This window comes from Chelon labrosus, assembly GCF_963514085.1.
Source record: "Chelon labrosus genome assembly, chromosome: 10".
Classification (NCBI taxonomy): Eukaryota; Metazoa; Chordata; class Actinopteri; order Mugiliformes; family Mugilidae; genus Chelon; species Chelon labrosus.
In genome coordinates, this window is record NC_140360.1 from 30,567,455 (window position 1) to 30,584,194 (window position 16,740).

The 16,740-nt window shown below is 40.0% G+C and overlaps 1 protein-coding gene across 6 annotated transcripts in view; it reads left to right on the forward strand.

Moving 5' to 3' along the window:
- rtel1 (regulator of telomere elongation helicase 1) overlaps window positions 1-16,740 on the forward strand; it is a 136,165-nt gene that overhangs the window by 79,181 nt on the left and 40,244 nt on the right. For all 6 annotated transcript variants that reach the window (XM_084553871.1, XM_084553874.1, XM_084553872.1 and 3 more), the window contains 15 exons: window positions 95-160; window positions 5,872-6,028; window positions 6,352-6,390; window positions 6,518-6,593; window positions 6,956-7,053; window positions 7,202-7,257; window positions 8,685-8,756; window positions 9,011-9,092; window positions 9,379-9,511; window positions 12,909-13,022; window positions 13,325-13,365; window positions 13,499-13,584; window positions 13,706-13,783; window positions 13,901-13,978; window positions 14,479-14,625. In XM_084553871.1, coding sequence (XP_084409997.1) covers window positions 95-160; window positions 5,872-6,028; window positions 6,352-6,390; window positions 6,518-6,593; window positions 6,956-7,053; window positions 7,202-7,257; window positions 8,685-8,756; window positions 9,011-9,092; window positions 9,379-9,511; window positions 12,909-13,022; window positions 13,325-13,365; window positions 13,499-13,584; window positions 13,706-13,783; window positions 13,901-13,978; window positions 14,479-14,625 — 1,323 coding nt within the window. The remainder of the gene's footprint in view (window positions 1-94; window positions 161-5,871; window positions 6,029-6,351; window positions 6,391-6,517; window positions 6,594-6,955; window positions 7,054-7,201; window positions 7,258-8,684; window positions 8,757-9,010; window positions 9,093-9,378; window positions 9,512-12,908; window positions 13,023-13,324; window positions 13,366-13,498; window positions 13,585-13,705; window positions 13,784-13,900; window positions 13,979-14,478; window positions 14,626-16,740) is intronic.

Below are 16,740 nucleotides of genomic sequence, written 5' to 3' on the forward strand. Positions count from 1 at the left end.
TAGAATTATTTGCTCAGCATCATATTGACATAGACTTCGGCATGATGATTGACCCACTCATTGCACAATATGTTTATATTCATTTTCTTCACAGAGCCGGAGGGCACACAATATCGAGCTGAACAGAGCTGTGATCATCTTTGATGAAGCTCACAATGTGGTAAGATTGTGGGCCTGAAACTTGATGAATTGAATCAAATGAGTTGTATTGACAGCAAAATTAATTTGAGGGGGAAGTTAAAAGCATGTTTGTTCTGGCTCCTCGGGCTTCGAGAGGAGCACAGAGTTAACATTGTGCCATTATCTTTGTAATCAGTAACCCTGCTAAAGTTCTTTTGAGAAGTTTTCATTATCTTGGTCCATAAATGATACATGCCAAGTGGAGTTTATTTTGCTTTGAGGTGCAACGTTTTCAAAATGCCGGAAATGGCAGACACTTTCAGCAAAGCAGAAAAAACAGAAGAAGAATGTACTGCCATGTGATGTGCTCTTATTGTGATCTATTGTCCTGTCCTATGTCTTACCATGTTTTTGTGTTGCCTGCCGAGGGACTGCGGATGCAAATTAGCATTGTTGCTATAATCCGGCATATTTACGTCTGTCTGAATATATGTTCATTAATGTGCACTGTCCCTATCAAATAAATAAATAAATAATAAATTAAAAAAAATAGAAGAAGAATAAAAATCGCAACAAAATCCTTTGTTGCATGGACCTCTAATAAAAAGACAGAAGAAAAACAATAATTATAAAAATTTATAATTATATAGTTAGTTTAATTATAAAACTAAATCTCTTCCTTCATTACATTACAAAATTATCATTCCACAACTACAGAACCTTTAATGCATTTTTTTTTTTATTATTATTATTTTTTCTTCTTTTTGGGGGTCTGTCAGGGCCGGGGGTCGGAGGACTTTAAAAATTTCCATGTGCTTATACAAGTTGTGTCACCACTGTATCGTACAGCCTTTTTACAAATAGTACAACTTGCTATTGTTTCATTTTCGGCCTGAAAATATAACCAGACAGCCCTACACTTTCTCTCTGCCATTCTCCTGCTCCGTCTCTGCACTGTGTAATGCGCTGCTGCTGGTTACCTGGCGTCGTGGAGTCACGTGACAGTACAATAAACACACAAGAGGAGGAGCAAAGTGAGCCTGCTCTACTCTGTGACATCAGCAGCATTTAGACAAACACAGTCAGGTTGCCTCTTTAATGAAACGAGAGAAACCGAAACTTAAGTGTCGATCTCATTACGATGGTATCGACTGATATTTCGATCGATCCGCCCATCACTACTTTTTCTTGTTCTCGCAACCCAACATGGCTTATGCTGTGACAGCTCTTCCTGCTGAACTTTTGGCAAACTTTTATAAAGCAGCAAATAAAGTGTCTGATAGAAGAAGGCAAAAGGGGCTGCAATATGCGTTCGAAGGCTATATTCAGGACATACAAGTGAAACGCAACGAACAACAAGGCATCCAAATAGAGGCAAAAGCATACCGGTCACAGTCAAAAAATGAACCACCGCATATCCTATTAATCGAGACGGAGGCTGGGACTGACAATATCAAGGAGCAACACTGTTCATGCAAAGCTGGGTACGTCTCTATTCACTTCTATAATCGTTATTACGAAGCAAACGGACTAACGTTACGCACGTATAACGTTGTATTTCTTTAGCGTGTGCTAGCGTATCAACAACTATGCATGTTTTGCGCGCACATCATTGGGCTTATCCATACCCTGGATATATACCGACAGTATAGCCTGCCGAGACCGAAAATACGAGACGTCTGCGTTAAAGTCAATGGAGCGCTGTGAAAAAGTGTCGGACCCCTGTGGGAGCTGTGATTGGTCAATCTACATTCTAGGGCGGGGCTTAGCCAAAGGTCAATTGTCTCATTAGAGAACCGGACATTATTATGGTACGACCTTCGCAGTGGCGGTTCTACATTGAATTACTCCCCGGGCGATACCCCCTCCGAGACCTTTTTCTGTCCATCTCTGCGTTTATTTGACACTTGACAATCAACAGATTTCCATCCCCCAACGCTGTCACTCATGACCAAACGTCAAGACCTTCACCTTGGTGACCACATAATCATTTTGTATTACCTATTTTTATTTGGCCATTTCACACAATTCATAAAAATAAAAATGTGCAGGAATTATAGGCCTGTATTTATAATATTATGAATGAAATGTGCGTTATATGGAAGAAAGTCGAGGTGTGACTGACTTTAGCCCTTTTATACAGTGGACCCCCCGTCCGTTCAATTTTGGAGAGAGCCGGAGGTGAACTGTCCCCTGCGCCCCCTCCTACAGTCAATGGCCCCCTCCCCTTTCCCTTTCTCACACACAGCTTCTGTGCACAGCACCTTCTCAGAAAGCAGGGGCACCTGCAGCTGCAGGGGGCGCCAATTTGCCGATTCCCCACACAGATATGGCAGATAATAGAAAACCATGTAGCGGTGGAGATTTATTTATTTATTTATTTTACAAGTGTTGCCCGGTTCGCCCGTGCCTAAAACCGATACCTTCGTCTTCTTTTGAGATTTTGGCAGGTTTGAGTTACTGGTCATGTTACTGCTCTCTACTGGATAAAAGTAAGAAACATCTTCAAACACCTAGCTCTCTGTTTAATGAATTACATATCGTCACCCTGTTAACCCATAAGAACCCAGACCCATTTTTCTTTAAGGGAAAATTATGCTGGATATAAAACAGACCAGGTGGATCACCTAGAACAGCCTTTCTCAAACTGTGGTACGCGTACCACTAGTGGTACGCGGGCTCCCTCTAGTGGTACGCAAAATAATACTTATACTAAAATAAAATAAAATACATTTAAAAGGTGAAACACGATTTAATATATGAGAATGTATGGAAAAAAAAACTATCAACCGATGACAAAAAATGGAAGGAAATTAAGACAATAAATAAGTTAATAATTTTAAAAATCCGCAAGTGTTTCTGGGTAACGTTAGCCGATATATGTAATATTCCCGCCGTTACAGGCGCCGTTTGTAGCTGGGCTGTGATGGGAAGATGGTTTAGTTACCGTAATAACAAGGACTTTAAAAATGAAGCGTACGACAAAACTATTGTCGTGGCTTAAATCAAAGACAGACGTGCAACAGGAGATAACAACAACCGAAGAGGAGGACGTGTGTGAGCCGAGCACAAGCGCGAACAGTGATGCCAGTACCAGCACCACAACATCTGCTACTGTTAGCAAAAAACGCAGTGCATTTTAATTGATTTTTTTATTTAAGTAAAGTTTATGATTTTCCAATTTTAAACACAGTGTTCCATCTGTGTATGATTGTTACCGTGGCCAACAATATTAAATAAACTTGTTAAATAAAACTTTTAAAATGTTTTTCATGAAAACTTTGGCCTACTCCGCTACTGTACTTTAATGTTGGTCATTAGGTGGTACTTGGAGAGCCAAGTATTTTCTCAGGTGGTACCAAGTGTAAAAAGTTTGAGAACCACTGACCTAGAACATATTTCTGATGTTATTTTGGAAAAACACCACCTAGTGGCCAAGATCTGTAAAGTGACATATATGTCACATCAGGCGTTTAAAGGAAATTTATTATAGATTTTATATGTTATTTGAAAATAAATCCACTTGGCAGTTTCTTCTTTAGAAACACAGAGTTGCCATTTTATTTGCATTTCCACAATATAAATCAAAATGACTTATTTTCTAATAAGGTTTAGCCACAAATTCATTCATTTTCTATACCCGGTTATTCCTGTTAAGGGTCGCGGGGGTCTGCTGGAGTCTATCCCAGCTGTCATCGGGCGAGAGGCAAGGATACACCCTGCAGGTCGCCAGTCCATCGCAGGGCTAACACAAAGACAGACAACCATTCACACTCACACCTACGGCCAATTTAGAATCACCAATTAACCTAATGAGCATGTCTTTGGACGGTGGGAGGGAGCCGGAGAGAACCCACGCAGACGCAGGGAGAACATGCAAACTCAACACAGAAAGGCCAGCCGGCCCATGGATTCGAACTGGTGACCTTCTCGCTGTGAGGCATCAGTGCTAACCACCTTTCCACTGTGCCGCCCTTAGCCACAAATTATTATTCAAATTTGATTTGCAGCACAAAAATGTCAAACTGAACAATAAAACAATAAAACAGCCTCATATTAGAGGTATTTTCAACAGTGGCTTTGTTTCAGTGGCGTTTGGACACCAAGTAGTTTACAGTCTTGGCGGTAGATCAGCCATGCATTGACTAGGCCTAGCATGATGGTTTGCCAGAACAGGTAGAGATACCACTTCCGTGACCTCATGTGGTACTTGTACCTTGCGACGCATGCATCATGGAGGTCTACTCCACCCATGAATGCTCATCAATGGAGTTGTACTCTGGTGTGATTTCCAGGCATTGTTTGCGAAACATATCGAGTCATGGGCGGATCTTCCAACACTTGTCCTGTACATGTACAGGACAAGTGTATACAAACATGTACAGGACAAGTGCATACAAACATGTATGCTTGTTTGGCGAGTCAGTGTTGTCAGTGAAATGTAAAGATGCCAACACTGAACTGGTTTTTCTTATGCATACTACAATATAAAAAAAAGAGACACTGCCTTAGGCAGATGGGTCCCTCCATATGAGCTGGGTTCTGCTCAAAGTTTCTTCCTGTTAAAAGGGAGTTTTTCCTGCCACCATCACCTTCAGGCTGCTCTGGGGGTTTCAGGCCGGGTTTTTGTAAAGCGTCTTGAGACGATTTGTATTGTTATTGACGCTATATAAATAAAATTGAATTGAATTGAATTGAATTGAACCAGGGCCAGCATGGTTTAATAAAAACTGTTTGTGTGTTTGTTTTTACCATCTATTTACCAAGAAAAGTGTTTCCGCTAAAGAGAAGGTGCACTTTTGGGACTGATGTGCACCTTCTGACATGTGTCATTATACATCTTATCATTTATTTAACTTAACATTATACTTTCAAATGAACCACTGATGCAATCAGTTAATACAAATTAACTGATTGAGCTTAATTATTTGAGCAAATCATTGCCATTTTTCTTATTGTGACAAATACGTCACATGGCATTTTCCACAGCAATTTTTATGTTAAAGGCCTGATGTGACACATATGTCACAGCGATTTTTCTAAACTTTCTACGCATAAATTTGTGCAAGTAATGTGGTCAGAACAGTTTAAAAGTGATCATGGACTTGTTATTAAAGGATTACAACTGTTACATGGGCTGAAACTTACCCTTACTGTCCAAAAAGAGATTTTTCAAAATTAGCTAGCTCTCTCCCAAGTGCTAACCAGGTATGCCACCATTTTGGAAGTGATGTCATGAGGACAACAATTCACATACTGTCACATGACTTTGCCAGGATGTTAAGTGGATGTCACTCTGGGACTTCATGAGTTACATTCAAGAAAAAAGCTCTATCTGGAACTTTCCAGAGTATTTACAGGGTGTGTGACACCTGTGTCACCGTGGGTCCTTAATCGCCTTACTCATTTTTTCAAGTTTTTCAGGAAACACAAAAAACTTCACCAAAAGTCTCACACACTTGCCATAGGCCATCATCTTAAAGGGGTAAAATCACATGAACTGATCAACTGAGGATGTTGGCGATTTTACCATAGGTGGCCAGCGTAATGAGGAGATGATTTCGACAAAAAAAAAAAAATTTTGACAAAAAATGACTTGGGCGATTATTTTAACAGTGTGAGATATGCAAATCGTTAGATTTAAGTAAACTGACTTGATTGTTGATGTCAACAAGTTGTTGCAGCCGTACATAGAGATTCAGTGTCATGAAGACAGACATGACTATGTTTTTATGTGTCTGTTGTCTACAGGAGAAGACGTGTGAAGAATCAACATCATTTGACCTGACTCCGTATGATGTCGCCTCAGCCATTGATGCTGTGAACAGGCTGCTGGTGGAGCAGGCTAAAGAAGTCAGCCATGGAGACACTATCACTGAGAACTTCAATGTAGAATACCTCAACTCTGGTCAGAATGATGACACTTCTCAACCACTGATGTTGCACACGTTTGAATGTCACAACCAGACATATCCTCTGAGTTACAGTTTCCTACAGTTTTTTGTAAATGTTTGGGATTCCCTGAGACAGATACAATAAATACTAACTGTGGTATGCGTTCTGCTTATGAAGTCCCAGAACTTCCTAGGCCTTAATTGTCCTTTTAGGACTGTAAAGCAAGTCACTGATTGGCATTAGAAATATTCATTTGATTAAAATTCTACAGATGATACGCTCACTTGTGTATCTGGAGATATCATATTAATGTTATTAATGTTTTTCTTTTTTCAGGATTAAAAATGGATATAGACAAAATTGCTAAAATCAAACGTAAGTATTCTAAAACTAAAAATGAAAGCGTAAATGAGCTGTATTTCTGCACCTCTTGTTATTAACTCATGAAGTGGATTCAGTGCTGTAAGGGGTGTTTACAAACTGCCTTTGTCTACTTTAATAGAGATACTGCTGGATCTCGAAGCTGCCATCGATTCCTATGATGTTCCAAGTGAACAAGGCATCACAAAACCTGGGATGTATGTGACACTGTGGTAGTAGATTTTTACTCCATTAATCGCTGGATGTAGCTGTTTGTCAATAGACATATGTAATTAGATCTGAATTAAACTTTCCTGTGGTCTGTTATCTCATTCCATCTGTAGGCTGTTGAGGAATAGTTTGATAGTGCTTTACAGTTTGTAAGAGGTTGCCCTCTCTCAAGCAAGGTGCTTCATTGTTTAGGTCTGAAAGCACATGGAAGATTCTTTTAAAGCCACAGAGAAAAGCTGCTGGTTAAATTAAAAAAATGTAATATTAACTATTACATTATTCTTCCAGTGGTTCTCCCTTGTTGACTTGCCACAAAATCTTAATTGATGTGTCTATCTGTCTCTTTCAGTTTTATCTATGAGCTGTTAGAGAGAGCACACCTGACATACAGCAACAAGTCAGCTGTTTACGAAGCTTTGGATCAGATCAGTGGATACTTTGCAGGACGTTAGTATGGTTTGAGTTCATTATCAACACGTCCGTTGTTTTATGATTGGTTACATCTGATGGATTTGCAATACAAAATTATAAGCTTTCTATTTGCATAATGATAAATGAACTAGACAAATGAAACTGAGTGCTGCATGTTTCTCAGAGCCAGGAATATTCCTCAATACAAGTGGTCTGCAGAAGCTGGCTGATATCATCCAGGTACACTATGTGATCAAATGATATGAAACATTTCTTTATTTTTCTGAGAAAGATGCTTAAATATATCATAGGCCATGCCAATGTGTGTTATGTACAGTGTTGCTCAGCACACAGTTAGTTTAGAACGCAGACTACCACAACCTTTACAGCTCACTGATAAACGCACATCATATTTGTTTTATCTTTACTAAATCACCAATGCAGAAACAAGAATGATTTTAAATTACCTGATGTAGCTATATTTTTTTGGTGAACAACTGTGTTCATTGACAGTGTTTCTTATCCTGAAATAGAGAGGTTGTGGAGGTGGTACTGATGTCTGCACAGATACCAAAACTAAAAATCTGTACTCATGAACCATTCCTTTTAAAAAGCTATATACTGTAGTTATACTGTAGCAGTAGACACCAGAAGAGCTGTTTGGATGGTTAAATTGAGGTTTAAGAAATACACTGCCTGGCCAAAAAAAAATGTCACCACTAAAAAAAAAAGGTTACACACTCTAATATTTTGTTGGACTGCCTTTAGCTTTGATTACGGCACCCATTCACTGTGGCATTGTTTCAGTAAGCTTCTGCAATGTCACAAGGTTTATTTTCATCCAATGTTGCATTAATTTTTCACCAAGATCTTGTATTGATGATGGGAGAGTCTGACTGCTGCACAAAGCTTTCTCCAGCACATCCCAAAGATTCTCAGTGGGGTTAAGGTCTGAACACTGTGGTGGCCAATCCATGTGTGAAAATGCTGTCTCATGCTCCCCGAAACACTCTTTCACAATTTGAGCCCAATGAATCCTGGTATTATTATTATTAGCAAATTGAAGCCTTTTTTTCAGTTAGCCTCACTGATTAGTGGTTTTCTTAAGGCTACACAGCTGTTCAGTCCCAATCCCTTGAGTTCCCTTCACATTGTACGTATGGAAATGCTCTTACTTTTATTATTAAACATATCCCCGAGTTCTACTGTTGTTTTTCTTCCATTTGATTTCACCAAACGTTTAAGTGATCACCGATCACTATCAGTCAGAATTTTTTTCTGACCACATTTCTTCCTCAAAGACGATGGTTCCCCACTATCTTTCCAGTTTTTAATAACGTGTTGGACAGTTCTCAACCCAATTTTAGTAATTTCTACAATCTCCTTAGTCCGTTTAAGAAGGGTCAAATCATTGGCATGCATCAAGCTGAAAGATAATCACCCATGCAGTAATTATCTAGTAGGAGGCTAGGTACCTGTTTGCTTAGTTAAATCCAGGTGGCGACATTTTTTTTTTTTGGCCAGGTGTAGCTTCAGCATATACCTCTTGTTTAAAGAAAATGTATTATAAGTGTCATTACAACTGACAAAGTTTACCAAAATATATCTATTTTTTTCCTATACATGAACAATAAACAGTAATTAATCTTCCATTCCTCATCTTGTAGCTGGTGTTCTGTGGTGAACCCTCAGAGAAAGACAGACAACAGCAGATGCAGTCCAACACAGCTCATTTTAAGGTCTGTGTTAATTAAAAAACATCTGAAAAGCATAGGGCATCTCCACACACTATGTATGTATGCAGTTAGGGTTGCAACAGAGATTTTATTTTTTTTTATTTTTTTTTATACAAGTAAAGTGTTTTATTTTGTCATTATACAATGTACAACAAATGTATTGTTAAATCATTTACTTCACATCCAGTAAAATTCGTTGACTCATCATTGCACCTCAGTATATCATAACATCAGCTACCATTGTCTATTTGGCTTAGGTTCATATTCATCGAGACACCAGCCATAGCAAGAAAAAAAAGAGCGCTGATGTGTGGTCTTCACCTTCCTCAAAGAAACAAGGTAACAGTGCACAACATGGTATATGTAATATATGGTGACAGTGTTCACAAGTTAACCGATGCAGAATCATTATCTTGAAATAAAGCAGTGGCTATATTGCCATTAAGTTTCTGTGTGGTTGTTGGAACCAAAGATAAGAATAAGAATATTAAGAATAAGAAAACCTTTATTTGTCCCACAATGGGGAAATTGTTGAAGGTTTTAATCTGATCTTGTCTTAAGTCTCTGTTAATGACCTGGCTGTACTGTAAGGAAACCTGAAGATCTGTTTATCTGCACATTTTAGGCAACATTCTGAGTTACTGGTGCTTTTCTCCTGGCTTCAGCATGCAGGATCTGGTAAATCAAGGTGTTCACTGCATCATTCTGACCAGTGGTACCCTCTCTCCCCTGTCTTCATTCTCCTCTGAGATGAGGATGTAAGTTATGTTACCTGTTACACTCCATCTACAACGGTACACATTTGCATTACTTTACTTCTGCCTTTAGCATTAAGTACTTCAGTAAAAAGCAGCTCTATATCCTGGTTTAGTTTTAAGTGAGTAGCCTTTGTGGAAGCTCAACAATTTAAACTACTGCTACTTCTTCTCTTGGTCATACTATCCAGTGTTATACTGAGTTCTCCCTAGCGCATACACACGCAACAACAGAAGAACATTTGACTCGGCTATCTTAGACTTGCATGTGGTCCATGTCGCAACAGAACACCTGAACAGGGTACAATGTTTAAAGGTGCTTCTCTTCCTCACTAACTTGAGGAAAATATGACCTCAGCCAGATCAATGTAAATTTGTTGTGGAATACTCTCTCTAATACTCTCTTAATCACTCAAATGTTGACCAAAGTGCTGTACAACAGAGATGACAAAGCATACAAAAAAGCATGCAACGTATTAAATAAGGCGACAGGAAAGGCAAAGCAAAACTCAAAAAAAAATCTTAACGCTAAAATGTTAAAAAATCGTAAAATGAAGAGTTAGTAAAGGGACGCCAGTACCGGCCAAAATGTGTTTGCATTTGTGCATATTTGTTAAGGCACCCTGACCTGGGGTGGAAACATAATGGGAAACGCCCCCTGCAGACTAGGCCTATAGCAGCATCACTAAGGGGTATAAGCTTTATCAAAAAGTAAAGTTTTTAGTCTCATCTGAAACCCAGTGGTTTGGAGCGCTGACCACCATCAGACTAAATTCAACGTAATGGTCCGAATATTCAGTGGTTCAAATACAGTTGGGAGTCATTTCCATTTTATTAAAGGGGAACGTTCGCGTCTGGCTCGCATATCCAGGCGGGCGCCATCTTGGGGAAACTGAACTGTCTGTTGCCGGAAGAAAGCACTGAGAGCATAGAGAAGCACTGAACAAAGAGAGTTCAGTTTTCCCAAGATGGCGCCCGCCTGTATACGCGAGCCAGACGCGAACGGTACTGTGTTCCTTTTTTAATAAACTACCTGTATACTTGCAAAGTTCTCAATGCTTCGGTTTACATGTAGAGACCCTAGTTACGCTACCGTGTAAGTGTGGTGATATTGTGAGCCTTGTTAGTGGTATAGAAATAGCGATTTCTTTTTATGTGTAGGTGTGCCCCGAAGGCTAGTGTTATACGCTAAATAGCGGTTTGCAAGAAAGCTGGTCACATTTGACTAACAAAACAAATGCATGAAAACAAATACCAGAGAACGGTCGAACTCGGTACACATGTGTTATTAACCCCAGGTTCATTTTGCGCCGGAGTTCCCCTTTAAGTGTATAACCCATAGACTATATAAAGATGGACGACTGAAAAGCTCCTCAAAAGTTAAACCAAAGCAAGTAGAGCCCACCCTGGTGACTGGCTGCAGTATAGATCATTATATATGATCATTATACTTCACCCCCTCTGTTAGTGGATGCGACTTAGGCCAAACTGAAAAACTAAAGTACATGCCATATACGTTTTTTTTGAAGGACGGCTGTCATTTAGGTAGTTAATATAACACTAACTTGTGTTTTAGTTAACAGGAACAGGATGGCCCATGGTGACTACAAGTTGCCATGCCATGACAACCGCTCCATGAAGCAGTCCTATAGGAACGGCATGGGGGAAAACGTAGAGCGTATAATCCAACATTTCTTTGTAACTGGGCAGAGCAGAGTGACCCTGGTGGTAGTGTAGAGTGTCCAATCTCGGATTCTGGCTCCAAACTCACAAGATGGTGATGCCCGTATCCCTTGGAGACTAGCGTTTTTTGCAGGTGGGAAAAGACCTGACAGGAGGTCAAGTGTGACCAGTAGCCCCCTATAGACCGTACTGCACAAAACTTGGTGAGCTTGTAAGGACTCATCCAGAGATGATTATTGTCAAATTTTAAGCGGTTTACTGTGGTGGCTTGTGAGATATAAACATGTAGTTGTTGTAGCAATCTGACCGCTGCACAAAGCCTTCTCTAGCACATCCCAAAGATTCTCAGTGGGGTTAAGGTCTGGACTCTGTGGTGGCCAATCCATGTGTGAAAACCATCCTTTCACAATTTGAGCCCGATGAATCCAGGCATTGTCAACTTGAAATATACCTGTGGAATATATCCACAATGTTGCTGAACCTAGACCTGACCAACTACAGCAACCACAGATCATAGCACTGCCCCCACAGGCTGGTACAGTAGACACTAGGCATGATGGGTGCATCACTTCATCTGCCTCTCCTCTTACCCTGATGCCCCCATCCCTCTGGAACACAGTAAATCTGGACTCATCAGACCACATGACCTTCTTCCATTGCTCCAGAGTCCAATCTTTATGCTCCCTCGCAAATTGAAGCCTTTCTTCCAGTTAAAATCTGTGATTAGTGGTTTCTTAAGTTTCTTACAACTAAACTTATGGGAAAAATTGACACTTTATATCAGCATTATATTAACTACCTAAGGTGACAGAAATCATGCTCTTATTTTATTTTATTTTATTTGACATGTACTTGTGTTTTAGAGTAGTAGTTTTCAAAGTGGGGGCCAAGGCCCCCTGGGGGGGCCGCCAGGGGACGCTAGGGGGGCCTCAGATAATTGGAGGGAAGATGAGAAAAAAATTGCAAAATTAAAAAAATAGAATCTAATTATTTAATCATTATTGTAAAATATAATCGAATAATTTCTTAAATCATTTTCATAATATAATAAAATATAAAATAATATAATATTATTATTATATAATAATAATCATCACGCTCCTTTGCCCCTCAAGCTAGCATGTTGCTAGCGCAAAATGGACAGGTTTTTGACAAGAAAGAGACTGAAGGAACGGACCAACAGCCCTGTTGTGGAGGACACTGCTGCAAAAAAAAACTACGAAACCTAAGGCCAACTAAAATCAGAAAATATGAGGCAGCACTTATGCTAAACAAATGTAATAGTTATTGAATAGTGAATAAAACATTCTAAAAGTCGATGTTTCTTTACATATTTTGTACATTGTCTGTAGGTTTGCAAAGGGGGTCCTCGGCCAGAAGCTAATGCTGTTTGGGGGGCCTTGGCATGGAAAACTTTGGGAACCCCTGTTTTAGAGTGTTTCAGACTGGCCCAGTTCCCCTTCAGTAACACGGAGCAGGTGGAGCTTATGAGCTATACTACGGCCAGACACCAGGGCGAGCTCTGCATGCTTTGGCTTTACTTTTGAGGAGCTGTCATGGCATCCACTTTTGTAGTCTTTGATCAGAACTTATATGGAAATTCGCTGATGTTTTGAGTAATTTTTATGGAGAAATGTAGAAAAGTTTTAGGGTCTTCATTCGTTCTGTGAACAGCAGGTGATCAACTCGTTTGTTTTTCTCCTTCCTTTTGGCTCAGAGAATTCTCAGTGAGTCTGGAGAACAGCCACGTGATTGAACGGGACCAGATCTTTGTGAGCATAATTGAACGGGGCCCAGATGGAGTGAAGCTAAGCTCGGCGTTTGATCGGAGGTGAATCTTCTGTTGGTCATATCAGTACTTTCTATCGAGCCACAAATGCAGTTTGCCGCAGTTGCTTGGAATTGACATGTTGGAAGATATGTTTTTTTTTCTCACTCTTTGCATTGGTGTTTTTTTACTTATTGGACACATTATTTTCTAAGTCCTTTGTGAGGGAATTTGGCAAAACAGTTTCTTATCCTAACTTTTACAAAGAGCTACACGTCTGTTTGCATACCAACCTCATTTTGTGTTCATCTTATCACATTCTCATTACTGACTATTGTGACTTGTTATCGTACTTTTTGTGATAGGTTTGTTCCTGAAAACATGGCATCTTTAGGCAACACTGTCGGTGAGATCATACAATATATACAGTTTGTTTAGTTAGTAACTCTGTTATTATTTCACCTTAAATGTTCTAATGAACAAGAAGCTATAGTCTGACAGTTTTTATCTGTTTTGATCTTTCTGTGTTCCCTCCTCAGCCAACCTGAGCCGCGTGGTTCCTCATGGTCTCTTAGTGTTTTTCCCTTCCTTTCCTGTAATGGAAAAAACGTTGGACTTCTGGAGAGTAAGTCACCAGGATAACCTACACAAAGACATTACTTTATTTTTTATATTTTAACCATTGTGAATGACTTCTGAAGTTAAAGTTGCCATTTAAAATAAGTGTGTGTCTGTTGTCTCACCAGGCTAATGGACATGCAGATCGCATTGACAAACTAAAGCATATGTTTGTTGAACCTAAAGGGAAGGGCACCTTTACCGAAGTAGGTGTAGTTTTATTAAATATTCAGACACACATAAGGAAACCCTTGCCTATACCATTTCCAGGTATCTTTAGCAGTCAACAGTATTTCATTAACAACAATGGCACTCTTTGTTAGACTATAGATGGATATTACAACAAAGTCAATGATCCGACATCCAAAGGGGGGACCTTCTTTGCTGTTTGTCGAGGGAAGGTGAGGAATCAGGATCTCCAGAGTCTGTTAATGTCCTTAATGTTTCAGAACCTAGTGCGTTAACTTGAATTTCAAAACTTTGAGATGTAGGATTTTGGTTAAATGTCATATGTCTCTAAAATAAATATTCTTATATTAAGGAAAGATATAACATCTCAAGGTCTTTGTAGCATCAACATCGGATTAATAATTTTGTTGTTAACTTCTCATCTAGCATTTTCCATGCCCATTGTCAGATGTAGGTCTGCATTAATCTATTTTTAAGAATACTGACAGCAAAATAGCTGTCAGTAGACAGCAAAATAGCATTTAAATTGTAATTCCAACCACACAAAAAAAATCAGATTTTTTTTTAGGAAGCTCTGATATATCTAACTTGCCAGATGTGTCAAATGTAATTGAATGCTGTTTTGAACAAATGTACTATTTTTAACCCAATGTGTCTACTTCATTCAACAACTGTCACTAAATATTATTATGTAAATGTCTTCCTGTGTCAGGCTAGCGAAGGCCTGGATTTTGCAGACACTTTTGGTCGAGGTGTCATCATCACTGGCCTTCCTTTCCCTCCAAAGTTGGACCCCCGAGTCATACTAAAAATGCAGTTTTTGGACGAGATGAGCCGAAAGAAAGCTGACGGGCTGAAGGTGAAACTAATTACTATTTGAGTGAAAATGCTTGATGATATTTTAGTGTCGTGTGTGCATGTACAGTGCTACGTAAAACTATTTTAAGTAAAATGACTCAAAATACAAGTGAATTTTCACGCAAGTACACAAAGAGAGATCCAATCAGACAAATAAAACAGAAATATTTTACTTGTGTATTTATTTATTAAGACAATGAATCACTTGTATATACCCGTGAGTTGCAAAATTATGTGATACCTTGTTTACAGTGTCTGGTGTAACTGAACATTTTCTATAACTACTGATCAGTAATCCTAAAGGTGCACCTACTTTTGCAACTCACAGATGTAATAATGGGTAATTTTCCTGAATAAACAATTGCACATCAGTATATTCTACATATACGCTTTAGTTACGTGTATGTATCTATGACAGTTGTATGTTTATCTCGTTTTCCTGCTTTTCTCTGCTCTGTTTTCCGTCTTTACCCGGCTGGCCTTAGGCAGATGGGTCCCTCCATATGAGCTGGGTTCTGCTCAAGGTTTCTTTAGATAGTTTCTTTATTAATCCCAAACTGGGAAATTTCTGCGTTGCAGCAGCAATGTACAGGCACTCAACACCATACATAAATATAACAAAAAGCTAAAATCAACAATAAAAAATAGAGAACTAAAAAAGATTTTTAGATTGTTACATTGTTTACATTGTCAATGCATTGAGCTTAGGCCCCATTCACACGTACCAAAAAGCATGCGCACAAAGCTTGAGCGCTGTTTACAAAATGTTGCTTATGTGGTTGTCCATCAGCCTTTTTTACTCAGCGTGGTGGCACAGGAGCATGATATTTTGCCCTAGTAACCCTAATAGGCTCAATATCTTCTCCAGCAGGAACACGAGCATGTAGTCCACCATTGTTGTTGATGTTGTTATGAGACGTCTCGCGGGAGGTGGAAGGCTGCTCGAGGGGTGTGGCGATGACATCATCAAAACGCACTTCTCCGTTTTCGCCATTTTTGCCGTCCACACAAAAACTCAAGAGCTGCGTTTGCGAATTTTTTCACCTTGGGACCAGGTTTCAGAAAAGTGCATTTTAAGGCAGTGCGTTTACAGGATTCCAAAAAGCGTCTCCGTGTGGACCGGGCCTAAACGCAGATGTTTTGCATCATTTTGGCCGATCGTCCACACGAATCCTGTAAACGCATAGCCCTAAAACGCACTTTTTTGAAACCAGGTGCCAGGGTGTAAAAATTCAAAAACGCACCTCTTGCGTTTCTGTGTGGACAGAGGAAAACGGAGAGAAACGCATACGATGATGTCATCGCCACCATCGCCACACCCCTCGAGCAGCCTTCCACCTCTTATATCCCGCGAGATGTCTCATAACAACATCAACAACAATGGCGGACTACATGCTCGTGTTCCTACTGGAGAAGATATTGAGCCTATTAGGGTTACCAGGGCAAAATATCATTTCTCCTTGAGTTTGGTTTCTTCTAAAGCCGATTTGTAAACAGCGCTCAAGCTTTATGCGCATGCTCCGCCTCTTCCTCTCCGTTTTTGATGAATTTCTGAAACTGAAACAGCGCCACCTATAGGCCTGGAATATGAAGTAGCGTATCCGGATGGATCCGTGTGGACGCAGATATTCTTGAAACGATGCCAGGGAAAACGGATAGGGAAAAGATCATTTTCGTACGTGTGGACGAGGCCTTAGTTCCCATAGTCTGATCCTGAAGGCTCACCGCAGGAGGAGGAGTAGGGGGCATGAGATGTGGGAGCGTTGGAGGCAGTGTGGAGGTGTGGGGGAAGGGTAGAGGAGACAGGAGTCTTGGAGCTAAACCTGTTGAAGAAGGCGTTAAGCTCATTTGCACTTTCCAAGTTGCCTTCAGACAGCATGCCTCTCCCCCTACAGCCCGATATCCTTCATTCCTGACCACACCTCCCTCATGTTTTTCTGCTGGAGTTTGGCCTCCAGCTTCCTCCTGTAGGAGTCTTTACACTCTCTCAGCTTGTCTCACAGTTGGTGCTGTACCCCCCTAAGCTCCTCCTTGTCTCCAGACCTGGAGGCTCTCCTCTTGTTGTTCAGCAGGTCATGTTCAGAGTCCTCAGGTCGCTGGTAATCCATGGCTTGTT